Source organism: Podarcis cretensis, assembly GCF_951804945.1.
Source record: "Podarcis cretensis genome assembly, chromosome: 4".
In the NCBI taxonomy this organism is placed as follows: Eukaryota; Metazoa; Chordata; class Lepidosauria; order Squamata; family Lacertidae; genus Podarcis; species Podarcis cretensis.
In genome coordinates, this window is record NC_137173.1 from 24664206 (window position 1) to 24689118 (window position 24913).

The 24913-nt window shown below is 41.3% G+C and overlaps 1 protein-coding gene across 2 annotated transcripts in view; it reads right to left on the bottom strand.

The window, feature by feature from the left end:
* Positions 1 to 24913, bottom strand: part of ZDHHC20 (zDHHC palmitoyltransferase 20) — a 42261-nt gene that overhangs the window by 14406 nt on the left and 2942 nt on the right. For both annotated transcript variants that reach the window (XM_079973986.1, XM_079973987.1), the window contains exons 2-7: positions 17694 to 17720; positions 8944 to 9038; positions 4151 to 4271; positions 2852 to 2921; positions 1257 to 1289; positions 370 to 490 (exon numbers count right to left, since the gene is read on the bottom strand). In XM_079973986.1, coding sequence (XP_079830112.1) covers positions 370 to 490; positions 1257 to 1289; positions 2852 to 2921; positions 4151 to 4271; positions 8944 to 9038; positions 17694 to 17720 — 467 coding nt within the window. The remainder of the gene's footprint in view (positions 1 to 369; positions 491 to 1256; positions 1290 to 2851; positions 2922 to 4150; positions 4272 to 8943; positions 9039 to 17693; positions 17721 to 24913) is intronic.

Sequence of the window (24913 nt, forward strand, 5' to 3'; positions counted from 1 at the left end):
TGAAGTAAATAATGCTACTCAATCAGAGTAGTGAAGATCATTATTTTGGAATTAGATGAGGGCAATGTTGACATTTTTCGAGTTAATAAATGTCATATGAACATAATGTGGTCTCTTAAAACATGCAGAGCAAAAACTGTCCCAGAGTTTTCCAGCTCTAGTGAATCTGAAAAAACACACATTATTAAATAAATAAATTTAGATGAACTATCGGTAGGTTTTTATTCCTTCAGCCGCTTCAAACTGATGATGGTTATATGTGGTATGTCAACAATAAATGCATGATGTTTAAACACACAGAGACAGACAGCTAAATAGACAGATAAAATATCTAAGATATGATTTTTAAAAAAACAACACACCACTTACTGTCCAAAACTTTATGAAATACTGAAGCACTGTAGAGGCAACAAAAAGACAATACAGGAGGGAATAAAATAAAAACAGGAGGAAAAACTTGTAGTTTGAAAATCCCACGCAGTTATTCACCCTAGAAAAGAAAAGAAAAACTGCTAAGTAAACTTGGAAGAATGGCAGGCATTAAAAGGGTCTATCTTTTAGGTTTGCCATTGCAAGCAGAATTAGGCAAACTGTTTTCTGGAAGTAACTTAAATGCCTAAAGTAAAAAAAGTTTCCCTTTAGGTCAGGAGAGTTTGCTCTCTTTTACAATGCATAACAATTGAAACTGATTTTTAAAAACCATCCTTTTATCAATTAAAAATGACTGAAATGTTGCTTATTAACTATGCAAACATGAATACAATTTGTATTTTTGTCCAGTTGTTCCCATTTATTCACAAATTGTCTCTTTCATTCTAATGATCCTTTTTTGCTCTAAACCTGATTTTATTTTAAAACTCTAATCCTTCTGAAGGGAAGTATTAAAACCATTCAGTAGAAACTGTCACTACGTAATAATATTAATGCTTTTTATGGTACAATCCTCTTCCAATATAAAACTTCCCATTAATTTTAACAGAATATGACTGCAGCCTTAGGCTTTCATTTTTCATTTCGTTTTTCATTTCATTTTCATTTTCATTCTGTTATAAAAATCAATCAAACCCAATATACATTTAGACTTTGCCAGTAGACCAACTCCAACTAATGTAGCATCAAAATTTCCCCAGAGGAGGTAGTCACTCCTAGTTATCCCTGTTCTTGGTTCATCCTGCAGCACAGCCAACAAGAAGTGGTTTACTTATTTCTCTCTGTACAGACAAAAATTAAGAACCCAAGGGGGTGGGGGAGCATACCAAGGACAATGATGGTCCATTTTCAGTACACACCTAAAGAAAAAAGAAAGACATTTCCAATAAAGTTAATGATGACATGTGGATTTTCCAAACAAGAATGTCTAATTGAGGTGTGCACTGGTCAAATAAAAAGCTGAATTAGTTATTCAGCCTCCTCCCCATCTCAGTCAAGGTATGATGTCATTATATCCTCTGAGTCAGATTAGGTTCCCACAAAGCTTTGGGTCACACTGCCACTCTTTTCCTCCCCCCCCCCCCCGCATGCCATATAACAATGTTTCTATACCTCTGTGTTTCTCTAGGGTGGCCCACAGGCTTTGCAAGAAGTGAGGCTATGGATTTTTTTGGTTAAAGCACAACAACTGGGAAACTGGGAATTTTTTGAAAAGTAAAAGCTTCATTGAGTTTTGTTTTGTTTTTAAAATCCTATGTTCCTCTGCTTTAACAAAAGCCCAGAGCTCTTCAGAACCCTGCAAAGAGGTTTCTCGACAACCTTGCACCATGAGGCCCATCAGAGATCTGTAAACGCTATCAGAGGACACAAACAACAATCAGAAAAAGACTGGTGCAAAGCTGCCATGTTTCTAAAAATATACCACCTCTTAATTATTTATTTTAATTAAATATTTTAAGGTAAGGAAGAGACAAACCCAACAGGAATTATGGAGAAAAATCCATCCCTTTTAATTCTCCTCCACAAGCCTCTGGATGTATTTGTCTGCAGTTTGGCAGGTTTAATCTATCCAGAGGGGCTTGTGTCTGTAAGTTATTTTGGCCAAAAAAGGGGAATGTTATAGTTGTAGTTAGATTATCCATTATAGTGAATGGGGATAACGCAAAGCTTAATTGTATACAGAGGAGCAGAGAACCTGAAACACAGATCAAAACAGAGAAAGTACAGAGTGTTTCAGAAGCAGATCAGATACAATGCAAGGCCTGGAGCCTGTGCATACCCCTAGTATCTAATCTCTAGCTTTCAAAGCCTGTTAAAGCATTTCAACATCCAGGCAAACATCACAGTTGCCAAAATTCCCACCCACTACAGAGCCATGCAAGATGTTGTGTAGGTCCTCCTCTTCCTTCCTTTTTAGATTTTAACTTTTTATTTTAAAAGTTTGTTTTCCTCTCCCCCTCTTTCTGTCAAGCAGCCAAGGAAGCCTGAATGAAAAAATAGCTGAAGAGGGGGGGAAATAATGCTTCCTCTTCTACAGTCATTTCCCCAATAAAAATCTCTCCCAAACTAATTTTTCACCCATGAAGTGAAACATACATATCTAATTTTCATAGCATGTTCTAAATCTAAAGCGTATGACTACAAGCAAATATCTTCCAGCAGGTCATTGCAGTACAGACAACAGCAAAAGTGCTAACAGAACCCAGGAATGCAAAAGTGAAGGCAGAGAAGCATAGTGTTTAAGAGTGTATAAACCCAGGAACTCCCTGGTGAAGCTTATTTTTGTGGAGAACCATCCTGTACCTGGAAAAATAACACAGTAGTTTCAGGTGTGAACATGTGCTTGATATTGACAACACTAAGAGGCATAAATCTGAAGAAGTCTATCCTACCCTGTGGCTAAGTACCCCCAAATACTTACAGGTCACAGGCAGAACAGTGGTGGCATCGATCAGGCTTGATGAGCTGGCATCTATCGCAGTATCTTATGGCTATATTAAACATTAAAATCAAGGTGTTAAATATGAAGCTGTAGTTTAGCAATCCGAAGGTCAGAGGTAATCTAGACCTCAAAACAGGATTCTGCCAAGTCTGCTTTAGCAAAATACACAGTGTACTGTAAAGGTGATTGGTAGCTCACATATAGCAGAGGTTGAAGCAAGCTATCATGACGAGAACTAGAATGCAAGAGACACATTTGGACAAGTGATGAGCGAAACATAAATGCAATCTAAACATTAGTCTAAGCATATGGACACAAGGGTGCTCTTGCTCTCAGGTCCTGATTACTGGTTTCCCACAGGCACCTGGTTGGCCACTGTGGGAAATGGATGCTGGACTGGATGTACCAGTGGCTGAACCAGGAGGTGTTTCTTACATGCTCATGGTCTGGTTTGCAGAATTAAAATATGGTTTAACCCACTGTTTAAAGTTGGCTTCCGGATCCTACCCTGTTTGGAAGAAATTAGCCATAGTTCCTGGTTTGCACGTAATGGGAAGCTATGGTTAAAAGGTTTGTTTTCCCACGCATGCACGCATGTGATAGCAGGAGTGAAGTGGGAGCACAGAGGTTGCATGCAGGTGCAACTTGTACACATCCTAGCTTATTAAGCCAAGTTTTGATTGCATGAGTGCAGCTGCTATCTTTCTTCTCCTGCTACAGATGCACATATCTGTATTTTAAATTCTCCCCAAGCAGCTATGTCTCTGTGCAAAGTTGAATTCCAGAGCTGGTTTTACTTTAGAAAACCTGTATGCCTTTTGGTTAATAGATAAAACAGGCTAAAACCAATTTGAAGAACTAGATGGTTCACCACGGTGAATTAGCTGAAACACAATGCTAAACCATGGTTTCATTAGAAGAACTAACAGGCATGCACCTCACCATTGTGCATTCCCTCTCCCCAGTCTTTCATTTATGCATGCCAGTTACTTTCCTTACTTGCAGATTCTCAGAAAACCAAAGGTTACCTGTTTATCCAAATCAAGGGAACTATGGTTTGCCTATGAATCAAGGGTGCAAACTTCATTCAAACCAAGCTCTCCAATCCTGATTTGCCAGGTTAAAATGATATGGCAAACTATTGTTTGCCAAGAATCCGGAAGTAAGGGAGGAAACATGTAAGCCTAAGGATCATGCCTGCTGAATGGCCCCAATCCAATCAAACTTGATAGCATCATTAAGGAGTTTATGCAGTGCTAGGATTCTTTGCAGGCTAACCTCTTGAGGTTGTTGTAGTATAGACTGGGAGGTCTTTAGCAGCTCTTCTGAGGATTTCTTGTTGGGATTCTGGTCTCTCTTCTTTTTCATATTGTTCCTTATCTGATTTGGACAAACAGAACTGAAAAAAGACAACAGAACTATGGTTTTTTTAATGCCATATAATAGCAGCTAGAGAATACATCAATTTGTTTTAAGGATTTCTGTTAGCAATTCAAAGCAGAAATGGGAAGGAGAAAGGAAATCCATAGCTATTCTTTACAAATCAATTTCAAAATGTTATTTTTGAAAGTGTTACTCATGTGTAACAAGGAACTTTTAGATCACTGTGAAAAAGCATCAGGGCCTCGTCCCTTCCAACTCTCCAATTTCTATGATTCTCAGGGTGCAGGTGTGAAATAAGCCTGCAGTTCAAGGTACATGTTTGCCTGGCAACCCCTCCCCTGCAAAATAAAAACCTAAGAGAAAAGAACTGAATTGAATAAAAGTATGGCTGCCAAACCAAACGTACTATATGGATGCTTCTTTAAGTGGCTAACAATCACTCCCCCCAGTTATAAAGTAGGATACTCTCAGTGAATGAGAGAATGCTGACCAGTCTGTGAGTTCAGCAGGCTGAATGGAATCAAACAGACTGCTCCTTGTTTCTTCTTAAGGGGGGCGGGGGCTAAAGAAAACAGGATGTTGGGTCTGCCAAGACTAATGCACCTTCGGTATGCATCCTCCAAGATGATTCCTTCCTTCTTTCCCATCCTCACAAATTAGGGAAGAAACACTTCTTTTTACATCAGCTGTGACTTGGGATTCTGGACTGTATTCCGTTAACATGTTCAGTTAGTGCAAGGGCTTCCATTTGTGCAACAGAACTTCCTTTCACTCCCCTCTCCCTGCAACATATCTGTTCTACAAGTTCCCCTAAGCCTCCAGAGCAGATGTGGAGAAAGGGTGCAGAAAAGAACATAGAATTTCCCTTTTTCACAGGTGTTGATATCAAACTATTCACCACAATCCAATGAGGAGCATGTCTTGGGACTCCAAGGATCATGGCCACCAGAACCTCAAGACCCAAAGTTCTCATTATGCACTGTTCCATAATGTGTTTAACTACTCTGAGAACCATATTATAAACTGGTCTTCATCAGCATCATTATTAATTCACTTATTAAAATCTCCACAACTGTCTCAATGCAGTGTACAATAAAAATAGCAAAAACAAAAAACAAAAACAAAACAAAAACCTGTTAAAAACACAAAAGACTCCAGCAGATACATTTAAAACAAAACTAAAGCAATACAAAATTGGCATTCATTGCAAAGACCCATTTACTCAGCTGGGAAAGCCTGCTGGAAGAAAAGTATCTTCCATTGTTTTCAGAAAGTGGACAGTGGGCACCTATAGAATCTTAACAGGAATGCTATTCAACAGAACAGGAACGGCTGTATTAATACCTCTACTCCAAGTTACCATGGAGCGGAATTCTGAAATCTTTGGTACTTGCAGGAGAAACTTTCCTGTAGACTTCAGGGATCTACTAGAAAACCCGGCATGATAGGCGGGGTATAAAAAATAAATTATTATTATTATTATTATTAGGAACCAGGCACAGGCAAACTCCGGCCGTCCAGATGCCTGGGACTACAGTTCCATTCATCCATGACCACTGGTCCTGTTAGCTAGGGATGATGGGAATTGTAGTCCCAACCATCTGGAGGGCCGGAGTTTGCCTATGCCTGGATAAGGCCGTCTTTCAAGTAACATTGTCCTGAGACGTATGGGGCCTTATATGTTGGTTCCAACACCTTGAACTTGACCTAGTAACAGACTGGTAGCTAGTGCAAATCCCGCAAGCAACGTGCTGCAGGCTGGAGGAAGTTTGCTCCCACAAGCAACATAGCTGCTGCATTCTACACCAGTTTCAGCCTCTGGTCCATCCCCAAGGTATGCCCCCCATATTACTAAGGCTGCTTTGTTTCTGGCCCTGCCCCATGGTCTTTAACATCAGTGTGATGCACATAAATTTAGCAGGTGACATTTCATACTTCCAGCTTATTTTTGTTGAGTCGGTTTACTGTTAAAGCCCCGGAGAAGGGGCCATTTAAATGTCCTTGTCAGGACATAACAGAATAAAATGTACCCAGGAAGACACTAATAGCTGTAAAGTAATTATACATCCAGAATGTCTAAGGGACTTGCTCAGTTGATAATAATTTACTTTGCAGGGCATGTCTGCCCCAAGTAAGAAGAACATCATGTAAATATTCTGGCAGCTTGTCAAGAGCAAGGGTGTTGCAAAGAAGCTGTGAAAAGATGAAGCTCAGACAAGCTGTTTATGTCGATAAGAAACCAGGATACTTTAAAACACTTGTAAAACCAACCACCACCGGCAGAACACTGACTGATTCAAGAAATTCTTGAAGCAATGCTCCATTTATATCATCTTTAGGTGCTAAGAGGGCCACAGCATCTTCTTCCCCAACAACATCTACATACATTTGAAATAACATGAGCTCGCAAAAAGCAAACAAAAAACCCTAGGAGGGTTTCAAGCAAGGTGCAGAATATTTTCCAATTAATCTGAAAAAAAAACAGCATCCCTTTGTTCTCCTGTTTCTTTCCAGGGTGTCAGACAAAACCAATTGTTCTTTTCATTGACAAAATGTGGCACTGCAGTACAGCAAAAACTGCAGTCAATGCTTTTTGTAGTACAGGCTTCCCCACTATGTAAGAATGGTTGTTTTAATAAACTATAATAATACTCTTTTATATTTGCATTAGGTATTTGAAAGAGCAAGTTGGACACCATCAACTTGGAGATAAATCCACCATAATTTATGAAGAAAGAATTGCTCTATGCAGGGAGCATGCTCTTTAAACACAGATTTCCTATTATTTCAATCTACAAGAATGCATTTTTCTATAGTTAGATCGGCACCTCTTTATTGCTACCTGAGAATACATACAGGATTGGAGGAGGTAACTCAAAGCAATTGTGGCAAGATGTAATTAATATGTTTTATATGGACAGCCCTGGTCCTTTACATAGCAATTGTGCAAGTAATGGGGCTGGAGATGCCTTGTCCCAAGTAAGATGTTTTGCTACATATTCCTCTTAATGAAAGCTTAGCTAACTGGTCAATTGACCCAGACTTGCTAGGAATTGACACACATGCTCCCTGGCAACCTCAGCTTCCTCCATATAACGAAATCTCAACTATGTACGATAACAATCCTGGCAGAACAGACTTGGCCACAAAAGAGACCAAAACTCCTTCACTGTGGGAACTGTGACCAATGTCTAAAATATCTTAATAAATAAATGAATAAATAATTCTGAAGGATTTAACTGGATAAGAACACAGGGAAACCATGGTTAGGAGATCAGAAATACCTTATCTGCACTAGGCCTACCAGATGCAGTGCGGTGCAGAGTAGCCAAACAAATGGTAGCATCTTTGTAATTTGCATGGGTCACAATATATAGGTTACCTACACACAAGTCTTTTTTTTAAAAAAAAAAAAAAGCGTGGGTGGCACTGTCGGTTAAACCACAGAGCCTAGGACTTGCTGATTAGAAGGTCAGCAGTTTGAATCCCCACAATGGGGTGAGCTCCCGTTGCTCGGTCCCTGCTCCCGTTGCTCGATCCCTGTTTCTGCCAACCTAGCAGTTCGAAAGCACATCAAAGTGCAAGTAGATAAATAGGTACCGCTCCAGCGGGAAGGTAAACGGCGTTTCCATGTGCTGCTCTGGTTTGCCAGAAGCAGCTTAGTCATGCTGGCCACATGACCCAGAAGCTGTACGCCGGCTCCCTCAGCCAATAAAGCGAGATGAGCACCACAACCCCAGAGTCGGTTACGACTGTACCTAATGGTCAGGGGTCACTTTACCTTTACACACAAGTCTTCTAAAAAAAACAAAAAACAGAAAATATAGTATATCTGGCCTGCAGATATCCTTCATTCTGGGGCACTTAGAGCACTTTTTTTTTCTACTGAAATGTTTTCAGCTGTAAAAATGTGCTTTAGGCCAACTTTTCGTAGAAAAGCAGCATATGTCTACAATAGAGAAGAACGACTTAAGTAGTTTAAGTCCACTGACTTCAATGGTTCTGCTCCAAGCACTACTTAGTTTAGACAATACCCATGATTTTAGGAAGAGTCATGATTAATTTAATTTAGCCAAATAGATTTCAATAGTGTTTTACGAGAATGTGACCATAAGTCTACATCTGCGTTATGAATGTGACCGTAAGTCTACAACTGCATTACTTTTCTCATTATCTTCTTTGTTGAGACATATGGATTGGTAAATATGACACATTGCTCAGTACAACAATGGTGGCTCCCTGCTGACAGTGCTCTTCCATATTGTGCTTGCGTATTGCTTGGAGTCTACTCACTCTTAAAAGAATTCCTAAACAAGTATGAGACTTGTCACTGAGCACAATGGGATATTGTTAAAATAAGGATGCTTACAGAGATACACATACAGTGAACTAATTCATATCCATTTCAAAATATTAGATTAAGAAACTGATTAACAACATCTCCTACTTGAATGCCACATTATTGGATTACAGCATATGGAAACGTGAGCAATTAATGTCCAAATTAATGAAATGCGAAGTTGGCATCAATGATGTGTTAATCATAGAAAATATTCTTAAGAATTTCATTCACAACAGAACAGGGTTAATTACTGAATGGAAATGAAAAAAGCAAGCCACATCATACATCAGTAGCAAAAACAATTCTGTTGTAAGAAAGGCAACATTTTGCCAAAGTTAACCTTTACCTCATTAGAAGGAGAGGCAGGAGATGTAAAAATAGTCTTCCAATAGGACCACACAAACATGACAAACGACAGATGGAAAACCACAAGGTAGACAACTGCAATAAAAAAAATACAAATAAGGTTTTAGTGAATACAGCTGAAGTAACAAAACAAAAATGCAATGGTTTTTCTTCATTGTATCAGCAAAATAACTTTGAAGAGATGATCGCAGAACAAATGGTGTGCTATCCTGGCCAGCTCTGAAGAGAGAAAAAACTATAGAATCAGTGTCGGGAGGAATTCTACTAATGTGGATAAAAACAATAATTTTGGTTTAACTTAACCCAGATTTTAAAAACATTTTAAATTTCAATCATAATATGATTCTATTTCTTTTTTAATCACCTGCTTTAGGATGCTGTAAGAATTCAGTATAAGCATGTTAAAGCAAAACCAAAATCTATCATTTCAAAATAACAGAATCCATGGCCCTTTCTCTAACATACAACTCAATTCAGACATCAAACCAAATCATGGTTTATTGAAGCTAAACTATGGTTTGGTGTGGGAATATGGTCATTTGTCCATGGGAGCATGGGCAGAAGTTCATTATTGCAAGGTGATTTCATAGCAGAAAGCATTGCTTGGAAGCATGAGCAGCGCGTGGACAGCTCATGCCATCCAATGATTGGTCCACGTAGTATAACATGATCAACTGCGTGGTCTGGTGTGAGAACATGAGACTAATGTATTGTATTGTCTTTTATCTGCTGACTGAGGCAAAGTTTTCTCCTTGAATTTGTATCCTTCTTCGGCACACAATAAAAGGTTGGGGCTACAGCAGCTTCAAAAAAGAGAGCTGCGGCCAGACTTCTTCAACCCATCTTGGCGTGAGACTGATTATTTATGGATGGCGAGCGGGTTCTCGTCATTTGGGGCCCCGTGTGACTACCTTCGGACTCCACGTTGTTTCTCATCGTCCAGCGCTCACCACACCTTTCTCATTCGCTTCGGATCCCAGTGAGCGCTCCCTGTCCTTCTGCCTTTGTGGGGCAGTCTCTTTCGGACTTCGACTGATTTCGGACTTCAGGGCTGCGGCCCTCTCAGCACTCATCTCGCCCGGCACGGGTTTCAGACGCATCTTTCATCCACTTCGGATCCCCGGTGAGTGCTCCCGCCCTTTTTGCTATTATGGGGCTGTCTCTTTCTGCACCACAGAAGAAGTTTTTTGATGAACTTAAGTCTCTCTTGGCCAGTAACAACCTTGTTGTACTTGATGCCGACCTCAAAGCGCTTATACTAGCCCTGGACACCCACTGCCCCTGGTATCCTCAAAATGGCACTTTGAATTTGAAGGACTGGGAAAAACTAGGGCAATTTTTCCAGAACCATCCTAAAATTGATGTCAAAGTGTTACATGCCTGGTGTAAAGTCTACAAAGCTATGTCAAGTTTAACTCCTGCAAATATTCTCCTGGCTGCTGCATCGGCTTTTTCACCTACCCTCCCTCCTTCGTCTCTATATCTCACGTTGCCTTCTTCGGAACTACCAGTTTATGTCCCTCCAAAGCCCCCACCTCCTCTGCCCAAGGCATCTGGCACTGCTTCCACCCCACTTCAAGAGGCCCTTCGCGCCGCTGCTCCATTGCTGGCCTTTGATTCTACATCTCCTAATCTCTCTCCTGTGATTGCTCCTGCCGCCCCGGGGGGAGGCCCAGCCCGGCACGAACAGTGTGATTTGAGATTCATAAAGGAAGCTTTGTCTTCTGTACCTGATGACAAAAATGAGCGAGATGGCCGTTGGAGCAGCGTCAGACAGGATCCTACAGAGCCTTCTGGACAATTTGTCGATCGCTTGTATAACACCCTTAAGCAGCAAGTTCAAGACGTAGCAGCCCAAGAAGTGATTGTCCGCCAGCTTGCGTTTGATAATGCGAATGAGGACTGTAAGCAAGCACTACGCCCTTTGATGACAACTCCCAATATAGCCATTGCAGATATGCTTAAAGCCTGCCAATCGGTGGGGACTGAGATGCACAAGGCTTGCCTTCTAGCCACGGCTTTGACTTCCACCGTGTCTCAGAATCCTGCCAAGGATAAAATCTGCTTTGGATGTGGCGAAGTGGGTCATTTTCATGCGCAGTGCAGATCTATCGCGCAGCAATGTCACCCCAGCACAAAGTGCTCCATCTTTGATACAGGCCAGGACTTGTCAATTTTATGAAGCACATCTTAGATCTCACACTGGCCACCCTGGGTATTTGGCAGAAAGGATTTTACGCCTGCTGAACTTCACTTCGTCTTCGCCCAAGGAGACACCAGCGCCTTGAAACCGTATTTTACGCTGTCTGCCAGTGATGACCTCCCACCTGACCTCAACCCGCCCTGCAGCTGGAGACATCGCCATATTGACGTGCCCTGGATGGAGTCACCTTCTACAGCTGTTCCAGTGTTTCCCGGAACGTTGAAAGGCCATCTTCGTCTCTACTGCATTGGCCCCCCTTTTTCCCTGGGAAGCCACTTCAACCACCAAATATCATTACAGTTTTGCTGCTTCTTGTTTGGGAACTGAGCCTGGCTTTGAAGGATGCCCTCGCTATACTGGCATCGCTTGGATTTTACCCCCCAGATCTCTTCTTCTTCTCTCCTCCCTCAGCAGTCCTGCCCCATGGTGTGTTCCCCTGAGCATGTACAGAAAGCTGTCTTGGAACTATTGTGGACTCTTGGCAGGACAGGGGGTGAGGGGATTTCAGTGTGTTCCAGTTGTTTCATTCTTGTGCTTTGGCATGGTTCCCAGACAGAAAGCAAGTTGCAATGTGGTTCTTTAGCAGGGCCTGAGAAGACAATGGGCTCTGTTCTCTACCTTGTTGCAATCTTTTTAGTTACAGCAAGCGGGATATGCTTGGCTAGTGCCAGTTAGCTGCTGAGAAAAATGATTTTGAAATAAATGTCAGAAATAAGAGATGTAGCGCTTAAAATTTTTTATGTAATCCTTGCTTCCTAAGATGGAGTTTGTGCCTTGATTCATTCTCATTGTTGTATGTATATATCTGATCAATTGACTAATATCTCTGCTACTACTGATTATATGGAACAAATGATAGCCCATAATCCTTTGAATCCACCCGAAGGTTTTGATCCATGGAATGGTTGTTTTCTTGGCTACCTAATAGAGCATAGTTAAGAAAAATATTATTGATTGTAATTGCATGTATTGTTGGTTTTATTATGGTGTTCTGCTTAAGGTTCTCTCTTATAATATAAACAAGAAAATAGGGGATGTGGGAATATGGTCATTTGTCCATGGGAGCATGGGCAGAAGTTCATTATTGCAAGGTGATTTCATAGCAGAAAGCATTGCTTGGAAGCATGAGCAGCGCGTGGACAGCTCATGCCATCCAATGATTGGTCCACGTAGTATAACATGATCAACTGCGTGGTCTGGTGTGAGAACATGAGACTAATGTATTGTATTGTCTTTTATCTGCTGACTGAGGCAAAGTTTTCTCCTTGAATTTGTATCCTTCTTCGGCACACAATAAAAGGTTGGGGCTACAGCAGCTTCAAAAAAGAGAGCTGCGGCCAGACTTCTTCAACCCATCTTGGCGTGAGACTGATTATTTACGGATGGCGAGCAGGTTCTCGTCAGTTTGGCATGATGTCCCCACTGATAAGTCATGGTTTGCAAGTGGCTAACAAACCAAAATCAGAAGTCACTGTTTGATGTAGGTATTCAGAGGCTACAGCACCTAAATATGCACCTGCTGAGCAGACACAGAACAAAACAAAAACAGAAAAGCAGCTCTAAACCATGGTTTGCCTGACTGTTTGGAAACTGAAACCTTGGGACAGGTTGTACTACTGGTATTAAGTGCCAACCAGTTTGGCTTGGTGTCTAAATTGAGCCTCTGAGTTAAGGGCTGCTTCATATTCAAATAATGAAAACAGGTAAAATATCTGTCACTGAGGTTAAGCATTACAAATATAGCATAGTAAAACAGTTATAGATAGTCTCTTCCAGAGTTGTCTTACATGTATAAAGGGCAAAAGAAAGAGAGGCAAATAGAAATCTTTATTTTGAGTGCATAGTTATTTTGTATACCAATGCAGCTTGACATAAGAGACAACAAAGAAGCTATCTGCTAAATTGTGTGCTGTTTTCTAAAATATTAAAAATGTCATATTTAAGAAATGGTACATCATTTTTAAAAGACCCTTCTAGGTAGCACTAGAGCACTATATAATTGTAAACCAACATTTTGATACTGTTATTATTATACACTTTTTTTAGAACAATTATTTTCTTCAAAAAATGCTGTGAAAATTGGTGCTATCAAGTCATTATCTGGGGAAGAGTTGTTTAGTGCCTTATGTATCAATTATTCTTCCTAATATGCATTCCTTGCCTAATCTCAATTCAAAGTGGGATTACAGTGACATGAAACCTATTGCATTGTATGGACGTAGCACACACACAAACACACCTGTGCACCAGAACAGGCAAATCATAGAATCATAGAACTGTAGAGTGGGAAGAGATCCCAAGGGTCATCTAGTCCAATCCCCAGCAATGCAGGAATCTCAACTAGATCATACTTGACAGATGGCCATCCAACCTCTGCTTAAGAAGCTCCAAGGAAGAAGAGTCCATCCCCTCTTGCGGGAGCCTACTCCACTGTCAAACAACTCTTACTGTCAGAAAGTTATTTCTGATGTGTAGTCAGAATCCCCTTTCTTGTAACTTGAAGCCACTGGTTCAGGTCCTAGCCTCTGGATCAAGAGAAAACAAGGTTGCTCCATTATCCATATGAAAGCCCTTGAGATATTTGAAGATGACAGGCCTAGACAGCATCTTGAGAAGTAGAGACATCACCTTGCCAACAAAGGTCCGTATAGTTAAAGCTATGGTTTTCCCAGTAGTGATGTATGGAAGTGAGAGCTGGACCATAAAGAAGGCTGATCGCCGAAGAATTGATGCTTTTGAATTATGGTGCTGGAGGAGACTCTTGAGAGTCCCATGGACTGCAAGAAGATCAAACCTCTCCATTCTGAAGGAAATCAGCCCTGAGTGCTCACTGGAAGGACAGATTGTGAAGCTGAGGCTCCAGTACTTTGGCCACCTCATGAGAAGAGAAGACTCCCTGGAAAAGACCCTGATGTTGGGAAAGATGGAGGGCACAAGGAGAAGGGGACGACAGAGGACGAGATGGTTGGATAGTGTTCTCGAGGCTACCAGCATGAGTTTGAGCAAGCTGCGGGGGGCAGTGGAGGACAGGAGTGCCTGGCATTCTCTGGTCCATGGGGTCACGAAGAGTCGGACACGACTAAACGACTAAACAACAACAACAACAAATCTAAAGGGCTGTCACACCAGAGGTTCACGTCAATGTAGTAAATTGGTGGCTCACATTTCTAACAGTCTTGTAAATAGGTCTTCAAAGCTACTAGCCTACGAAAATGACTGGGGAGCTCCATCTCTCCTGCAACAGCCTTTTCATCCACCCAGAAGCAATTCCTCCTTAGCTAGTGCTACCAGGCTAACACACTATGGATTAAGAAGCAATTTGTAGCTGTTCCCAACTAATTTACAAGACTGCCAAGTGCACTCGCTTTTTGGCCCATACGTTCCTCCAGTGGCCTAATCCAACCTGCTTTTCTAAATAGGTATATTTAAGCTACATTAAGAAGATAACAAAATACTAATTAGCAGGCTTGCTATTGCATCTTAAATCCAGTTGCTGCTATACTATCAATTCTACCAAGCATCTACAGAAGAATCTTAAGAGTGGTGAAAGAAAGCACTTTGTATAACTAACTGATGGGGTGAGGGAAACTGCTGCATGGTGTTGAATATTTAATGTTACTTCTGTCATATTCTCACACCAAAGGAGAAATTATTGACCTACTTTCGCAGTCTGATAAAGGACAGAAGTTTAAGAAGATATTCAATTAAGCCTCAGTCCAATCCCAGAAACATTAGGGGATTCCATCTGCTCCAAAGACATTGTGCACATGCTAGATTTTCCTGTGACAGTCTTTCTTTTAGAAAGTTATATGAAACCTTAAAACTCTGTCAATAATATTATTTAATTTAATTCTTAATTGTTTAAAATATTTATATGTAGTCTTTCTGGAATATATCCTTGCAGATATTATCCAGAGGGGAAATATAAATGTTTAAAATTATTATTATTTTAAGTAGAAAAGTAAATCAAGCTTGAGGTTTTCTAAGTTTGGAGTTTGAATAGTTCTTAAATTCAGGAATTATAAGTAGGACTTTATTATTGAAGGGTCTATATCCAAACAATTCACAAAAATCCAAATACTGTAACGTCAGGCAATTATTGTTTGATTGCAATCATAATGCATTAATTTAACTGAGGAACTGCATGCATTCAATACTAATCCTGATTTACTAGCAGTTTCTATACAGCATCTTGCTTTAGTGATTTTATTTTCCTCAGAAAGGAACTGTGAGACTATTACTGGGACCTTTTTGTTGTGGCTCTTGTGACTTAGCACAAACAGAACCATAATTCTGTTGCTTTCCCCCGCTTCTTCTAAATTAAGCATCCTACTTTATAGGTGTACCACAGAATAAGAGACAGTTCTACCACAAGTGTTTTCCTACAGATTCAGATACAGTATCAAGAAAGAGGAAGAAACTAAATAATCAAACTAGTGTGGTTACCAACAAAAGAACACTACTGAGACCAAGGACAGGCTTCACAAGGAGGAGGAAAACAAATGCCAAATGGAAAAATTCAGCTGACTGGGTAATAAGAAAGCTAACCTAGCAATATAGATCATAATATACATGAATTAGGTTTCCCACAGACAGACACTCACTTTGGCAATCCTTCAAACAAGCATCTCAAGATAAAATCTGAAATGCAAAATCAGGAAATACGCATCCCACAGGTTTAAATCGATTAAGCAGCTATTCTCTCCCTATGGAACTGCAATACTACAGTGGTTCTCAAATGTTTTTCTTTCTCTGGGCCACACTTTCAGAGTAAAAATTTATTCGCGCCACACCAAATTTCTTATTGACAAGAAATACACAGGGGAGGAATCTTCCTAGCAGTGCTTGAGTTATAATATAGAACACAAAAAACTAAGCAGCTACATAATAACATGAATCATTCTCTTTGCATGAAGCCACATTTAAACTGGTAGAGAATGTGTTATGTCTATGGTAGCTACACAATCTCGAGAAATGTGTTTGAAGTCAAATGGAATTCTTCAAACAGCAGTAACAGCAGAAAGATTAACATACTAGAAAGTAAAATAAAGAGAATGACAGTTGTTTCATACCACTGTTCAACCATCAAGGCAAATATTCTTTTCAGGAAAGAAAAGTTTTCTGGAGACTAGCAACCTTTCCTAAATTCTATACAGTGGTACCTTGGTTCTCAAATGTCTTGGTACTTAAACGCCTTGGTTCTCAAAACACCGAAAACCCAGAAGTAAGTGTTCTGGTTTTCAAACCTTTTTTCGGAAGCGGAACGTCCGATATGGTTGTCGGCTATTGTTTCTGGGGTGCCTGCACCAATCAGAAGCTGTGCCTTGGTTTTCGAACATTTCGAAAGTCAAACAGACTTCCAGAATGGATTAAGTTTGGCACTTTTTATGGGAAAGCATGCCTTGGTTTTGGAATGCTTTGGTTTTGGAATTGACTTCCGGAACGGATTAAGTTTGAGAACCAAGGTACCACTGTACTCTACAAGCATTCTCTCCCCACACTGCAGCCTGAATTTCTCATGCAGAAATAATGTGAGAGCAATTCCCAGCAGCTTCCAACACACTCTCTTGGGAAAAGGAATGAATCCTAACCCTGACAGATGGTAGCAATAGCAGTCCTCAGGATGCAGTACTTCAGCTTATGAATAGCCCAATGTGAGGCTCCTAAACTGCCAGGTAAACTCTCCCTGCGAACTTTTTTGTTGATCAGCTTCTCACAACTTTCCAAATGCATGTCTAGCATGCTAAACCGATGCATACTGTCAGGGAACTGCCATCAGGGTTGGAGGGAGAGAGCGGGCTAGAGCGTCCCTGGATGGGGAGAGGCAGTCCATCTTCTGGGGAAGAGAATCAGCGTAGCACCAGTGGAGAAGGGAGGCAGATGGGGGAATCGGCGAGGTGGTCCCATGACTCCTTGCCAGGGACCAGCGGGGAGAGTAAGGGTCCTCCGCTGCCTACACCCTCCTTGCGCAGAAGGCTTCCGCGCAGGGAGAGTAGGAGGAGACTAGGCGTCAAAGAGCTTCTTTGCTGGAAGAAGTTCAAGAAACGCCCACTGACAGATTCTGCCAGCGATTGAGACAGCCACGGGTGAGTGGCTGTCCGGACAGAAAAGGTTCACTCAGGCAACCCAGCCAGGTGTTGCACCGGTTTACGCACGAGCAACCCCTAGAACCATTACACATACCTGGCAATTTTTCTCTATGGGAAATCCATTACCGGTACCACCCATTTTTTAAATGTGTCCTAGCTACATCACTTTATTTTCTCTCTGTGCTAATTCCAAAGATGATAGGATTATAATTATAGGCAGCAACTATAAGAGGGAAACTAAAAGAAGAGATATGCAAGGAACCACATACATGCATAACCAATGGCATGCAGGAACACAAGAGTAGGGGAAATTTGTGCCATTCTTAATAAAAATACATAAATGGAATTCTAAAACTCAAACAAAAGGTCATCTTTTTACCAAGGCTAATGAATATATGCACTCTATGCAAAGAAATATATGTGAAGAAACATTCTTACCTTTTTCGCCAGTTGAGGTTATCGTAACTAGGGGAAAAAACAGAAAAAAACTAGAGTGAGTCTACCTGTAGTCTTTTAGAAACCAGTATTAAAAAAACCTGAGCAAAGATCATCTAATTTTAATGTAATCCTGGAGAAAATTCATTTTGCCATTTTCCAAAGTACGTACAAGAACTTAAGAGGGGAAAAAATTACTGTGTGTGTTCAGCAAATGAGCAGAATTCCTTTCACATAAATTGTTGTATCTATTTAGTTAGGGAATGGTTTGATCACAAAAGCTATGCTCATTTCAGTTCTTGTGGGGGAAAGCAGTAGCTGTGACAAATGAATGCAAAATACACTAATTCTTCAATTTTATTTATTTCACTTTTCCTTCAAGAAAATGAAGCTCAAGTAATGCAGACGACCACTGAAAGAGTGTGAGTGTGGCAGTAAGGGAGCCATAAGCTTCAGTTGCCAGAGGGCTAAACCTGCTGAAGACCCAGAGTCAAAACCAGGTGAGTCACACATGTGCTGTGCTCTTGGGCAATTGCCATTTCTTTCATACTCCATGGCCCAGTTCAGATGACTGTATCTGGCAGTAATATGCAGTAATATGCCGAGATATGAATTAGCCTTCTGCCTGCATCACAACCCTTTCCCTTTCTTGGTTATGCAATTAAGCCCGGATTCAGGTCCTTTCGCCAACCCAGATTGTAGCACAGGTTACCAGGTAGAGGTTCAGTAACCAAAATAAAGCCAACAATGCAGTTTTAAAATGGACTTCAGTTACTATTGCTGGCATGGTCTTGGTCTATTTTTATTTAGCCTAGCAGGATTACATACATCCAGTAGCAGATTCAACATACTAAAAATAAATTTAATCTCATATGGAATAGTGACCACTGGCAGCACTGGGGAATCAATTTAGTACACTTTATTAAACTCAAATACCTAACTGATATCTACATTCTACCACTGTAAGTTACCTATGCTTGTCCTGCAAGTAAGCCTTGGAAGACGATAAACTTGCTAGACGAAGGAGTTTTTCGTTTTCTTAGCCGCTTCGCAAGACGCATCTCCCTATGGTCTTGCTTCGCAAAACGAAGCTTGCCCCGCAAGCTCTGAGGATAGCGGGGAAGCGCAGCGCGCCCCGGACCTCTTTTGAAGCAAGGGGCGGCGGGGAGAAGATCGCTTCTCCCCGTTGCCAGCCCCGCAATCTCCGGGGACAGAGGGGAAGGCACGCACGCCTTCCCCTCTCTCCCCGGACCCCTTTTGAACCAAGGGGCGGCAACGGGGAGAAGCGATCTTCTCCCCTCCGCCCCTTGCTTCAAAAGAGGGGACGGCGCGCACGCCTTCCCCTCTCTCCCCGGACCCTTTTTGAACCAAGGGGCGGCAACAGGGAGAAGCAATTCTCCCCGCTGCCCCTTTCCTTGCTTTAAACAGGTCCGGGGACAGAGGGGAAGGCGCGCGGCGCTTCCCCTCTGTCCCCGGAGATTGCGGGGCAGGCAACGGGGAGAAGCAATCTTCTCCCCGCCGCCCCTTGCTTTAAACAGGTCCGGGGACAGAGGGGAAGGCGCGTGGCGCTTCCCTTCTGTCCCCGGATGGTCTCCATAGGAACGCATTGATTGATTTTCAATGCATTCCTATGGGAAACCGTGCTTCGCAAGACGAAAAACTCGCAAGAAGAAAAAACTTGCGGAACGAATTAATTTCGTCTTGCGAGGCACCACTGTAAATAATCATAAGGTCATTAAGATATTGCAAGGTATAAATTCCTCATGCAGAAATATGCCAACAGGTACAAAAAGCTGATTAATAATAATGTACCCTAAAACACTTGCAGCAATTCTTTAACCATCATCAAAAAGATCTACAAATTAGAAGTCATATTCAAATATAGGTAGGAATTTTTATAGAGAAAAAACAACAACCAACCATGCATCTTTGCTATGAACTGCAAGAGCTGTTCCGAAAACTAATGCCACTTCCAACAGAAGTGATTACACCCTATACAACCTACAATGTCTGAGGCACAAAACTGGCAAAGTGATACCATAAGGAATACAAGCCTACCCTTCACAAAGACTGTGTGCATTGTTCTTGCCAACAATATCTCTCATACACAAACATACGCGCGCACACACACTGCATTTTTGTGAGTTTTTAATCTATTCAGAAGTTGTATGCATGGAGAATGTCTGTTTACAAGGAACTGGTCAAGCATTCTCTCCCTAGACTTAGGCTATTACGTTTGGATACTGACTCCCAAATTTGTGCTCCCATTAAATTTTAGTGGGATTTGTATTTTGTGCAGGATATATTTTCCAGTGGATTATGCCCTACATCTTTTGATCTCTTCCAACTGAACCTGAATTCAGGCCAATGGCACTGTTCTGAAAGTCTTGGCATCTTTTTACCCACCCTGAATCATCTGGACTCCACACACAAATATTTGATACTGAATAATTTCTGACAGGCTTAAAGGTTTATTTTGGGAATTCAAGAGATTGGCTGGCTGCTTATTTCTAGGAATTAACTAAGAACATTCCAAATTATCTAGAAGTGACCATTTTAAATGTCTTCCCTTCAGCAATATCAAGTTAAATCACACTCTTTTATTATGTACTGTAAATGTTTTGGTTCCCTGCCCAGTATGCAAACATACTAGGGACCTATTCCACTTTTATTTCACTTTTATTTATTTTATTTCCACTTTTATTAAATTTCATACTCAAATGCAGCTTGTTTGTGTAATGATCTGACCACCACACTGCCAACTTCAGCTGGTTTACAAACCAACTTATTGACTTGAGACAAGATGGATCATACAACTTTGAGTCATTTTGTAGTCCACATGCTATTTGTATTGCAAAAGTATTGTGCTTCTTGAACAAATATCTATCTGACTTTTAGAAGATATCTGAAGGCAGCTCTGTACAGGGAGGTTTTTAATGTTTGAGGTTCTTTGTGTTTAAATATTTTGTTGGAAGCTGCCCAGTGTGGCTGGGGCAACTCAGTCAGATGGGCAGGACATAAATAATAAGATTAGTAGTAGTAGTAGTAGTAATAGTAATAGTAGTAGTAGTAGTAGAAACAAGTTCTCAATTTCAAAACAACTTCCCCAATTTCCATACATGGTCCACTTAAGTTCCTCAGAGTTGTTTTGAAGGCTACTAGGATATAAAAAAACTTTATTAAATGCTGCTTAATAATGAAGACACAGCAGGAAAATACCAGTCTAGAGTATAGGAAATGAATCAGACACAAAGGATATACCACACTTAGTATCCTGTCTAACGTAAACCCAGATGTTTCCTATTCTGCTAGAAACTGTACTGCCAATAACACACCTCCTCAAACTCAAACTGCTTGACTGACCAGCCTCTGCTTTTCAAGTATCTTCCACCTCCCTTCCTAGCCTTTCAACAGCTTTCTTCCTTTAAAGGCTGGGCTGGATTGACAATGAATGGAAGCCAGCACAATGACTTCCAGTAGCAGTGGGGTTGCCCCCACCCTCCTGCACTTGTGGGAGGTCAGGGGGAAAACTCCAGAAAGAGTGCCTGGGGAAAGAGAGGTGAGATCGTTCTGTCTGGCAAGTTGAAATGCTTGAGCAGACAGAATTATCGCCATAGCGCTATGTCGAATCCCTCCCATCCTCCGCATTTCATACACAAATAATGCATGCAAAAAGAACAATGTTCGATCTTCGTACCAGTGTTTTTTTCCTGAAACACAGCTGGGACACCATTATAAACCTGAGAACACTGGCAACCCAACTCAAGCATAGTACTCTCTGCACCAGTAAAGGCAGCTTTCCTGAAACGAAATGGCATGTAAACTGTACCCTTGACCATTGTCAGGACAGCTGCCTGGAAGGAAGAACACCAGACATATTACACCTGCTGTCTGCCACACCCAGGCAAAGCGCTGCTGATTCTGCATTGCATCAGGTGACCATGTGAGCCAATGATACTTCACCAGGAACTATAAATCTCTAGTACTTTCTCTTGCTGCTCTTTTGCTAAGCAACTTGCCTTCTTAACAAAGATTAACCTAGCTCCCTGTGTACTCACTGAGGTGCCCACCAGTGCACCTTCCCTCGGCCACTGATTTTGGTTTTTTGCCTTCACATGCTGCTTTGACTATGTCTCTGTCCACCATCACCAGGAACTGTCTTGCTCACTTGTCAGCCTTGACGATCAACACTGTGTTCTGTAGGAGTGCGCTGAGACATTCCCACCCAAACACAAATGTGATAGTCCAGTAAGAAGAATTAGGGTGCTACACTGAGATCCTAAGTAGTCTTCTCTGGCAGTGTTTCAATTAATTCAAAGAGGCATGTAGCCTGATCTCATATGTTTACTCAGAAGTTAAGTCACAGTGAAGCATGTACAGAATTAGAGCCTCAGTTACCTCTAAGAAAATTTAATTAGGCCTACGGTCATTACTGTCCATTTCATTTAACTAACAGCATATGAAAGAACTGTGTGCGAACTATTGTAGCATTACACAATGTACAAGCTACCAATAAAAAGGAAAATACAAGCCACAAGAACAATCACATATTTTTACTTTAGTAATTCTCCTGACAGGCAAAGGAAAGAATATACCGTATTTTTCGCACCATAGGGCGCACCCAGTTTTTAGGGGGGGGATCAAGAAAAAAAATCTTCCCCCCCAGCCCCCAAGAGCAGCGTACAGGCTGCACACAACCTCTCCCTGCTGGAGGGGTTGCGCGCGGCTATGGCACAAGCCAAGGCAACGAGCGGGAAGGATCCTGCTCACTGTTTTGGCTTCCTTTTTAGCCCCACGCAACCTCTCTCTGCCGGGAGAGGCTGCGTGGGGCTAAAGAAGCCATAGCCCCGTGCAGCCTCTCCTTGCTGGATGGGTTGCGTGCAGCTATGGAACAAGCCTGCATTCGCTCCATAGGACGCACACACATTTCCCCTCAATTTTTGGAGGGGAAAAACTGCGTCCAATGGAGCGAAAAATACGGTAGCTTTTAACATTCTGAGTCATTACAAATTTCAGAGTAAACTGTCTCCAACCTTCTTTTTGTCCCCTACTGCAAAGTGCCCACATTAATCAGCTTCTGCCTGGGACTCTTACACATCACAATAAAATCTAAATGTCAAGTGCTTTATTATAAAGAGTAAAAAAACCTCATCATAGTGCATGTCACATGCAATGATTTTTGACTGGTAGGAGAACAGACGGCCGCCAGGAAGAAAAGCAAAAAGGTTTTCCTGCTCTTGAAGGTCAGATTTTCCTTTTCAATAACTTCATCTATAATCTCATGCGTATATTATCACACAGTGCATTAAAACAAGTGGGCACTTTCATTGGGCTAAATATCCCAACCAGCAAGTTATGGACAGAAAAAGAGTTGCCAGAGTATAGTGCAAAGTTCCCACCTGGTAATGGGAAAGAAAAATCTGCATGGGTAGCGAACTCTGTATCCCTAATGCTAAGTTAGGAGATTGCTCTAGCTAAGAGTGTCCGGATGTAGTTGGTCTCCATTTTCCATCAGCATGGCCAATGGTGAGGGACAGTGGGAGTGACAAGCAAGTGGCATTGGGAGGACCACCAGTGCCTGGGGCTGATCAAAGTTGCTGAGCTTTTTGTTCATGTGGTTCAGCACACTTGCAACTACAATTATCACTACTGTGTGTTATATTAGAGAGTCAAGAGTACATCAGTTACTTTTTATGTATTTATTTATTATATTTAAATACCACCTTTATCTTCCAAGGATTTCAAGATGGTTCCCACCCCCCATTTCATCCTCCCAACAACCCTGTGGTGTAGGTTAGGCTAAGTGACTGGCCCACACAATTGGCAGAAATGTCAGATAAGAATCTTTCAATTCTACCAACTGTGATTCTATCCGCAGGTTTGTGGATGTGGCAGGTTGCTCTCTACTGCTTTCAGAATTTTAATCTGCTTGATGCAAGCTAACCTGGTGAACATATTTTCACATCAACAATTTATTCTTGAAATAAATTGCTGGCAAATAATAATAAAGGGTTGGGCATCCGCGGGAAAGTATTTTGGCAATCTCATCCACCACTGAACCTTCTGTGTTTTTATATGCGCTTTTGGCTTTAAGAATGATCCCCAGAATGTAATTCCCATGTAAATTGCGAGCTGACTGTATCATTAATAGTTATTGTTGTTGGAAGCCACCCAGAGTGGCTGGGGAGCCCAGTCAGATGGTCAGCATATAAATAAGTTATGATGATGATGCCTGTCTATACCAAGCATTTGCAATTTGTAATGGAAATTATCCAAAACTAAACATTTTACCTCTCCTTTATCCTCCCTATCTTAATCCAAAGCAACTACTCTATTCTGAATTTAAAAATTGAAAGTGTAATGCTGGTGGCCAACAAAAGAGGTTTAAAGACTGTCTCAAAGCAAATCTAAAAAAATGTAGTATAAACACTGACAACTGGGAAACACTGGCCTGCGAGCGCTCCAGTTGGAGAACAGCCTTTACCAAAGGTGTCATGGGCTTTGAAGACACTCGAACTCAGGACGCAAGAGAGAAACGTGCTAAGAGGAAGGCACACTTGGCAAATCCACACTGTGATCAACTCCCGCCCGGAAACCAATGTCCCCACTGTGGAAGGACGTGTGGATCCAGAACTGGCCTTCACAGTCCCTTACAGACTCATTGTTAAAACCGTGTTTATAGAAGACAATCTTACTCAGCTATGAGTGATCGCCAAAGAAGAAGAAGAATCTGGGGTGCTAGAGGAAGATCACAGACTTAACAGTCAAAGATTAATCCACCAAAATAAGAGCCATAAGTTACACACATTTGCTTTACGAAGCAGTTGCTAACTTTTTGAGGTTCCCATATGCCTGCTAGCTATAACTCCTGAGAATAATTAACTCTTTTTTACTGAAGAAACATATAGCTTACAATTTTGTTTCAATATATTGATGTATTTTGTGCATAAATAAAGGCATATATTTATGTATTTATGTGAGATATAGATGACCTAGTTCAGATATAATAATTTAGCACAAACTATATTTTAGTAGCCAAGTTATCAAAACAGGATTAGATCCTGGTTTGATATTCTAATTTGTAGGAAGTGTTTAAGTCATAGTTTCAGGCATTATGGAAAGCATGTGGTTTAAGAAGCAAGGAAATCTTTGCTGAAACTTGGCAAAGGGGGTACATGGCTCATTCTAGGTTTGAGATCATAATGTCTGAACCAAGCTTGGAC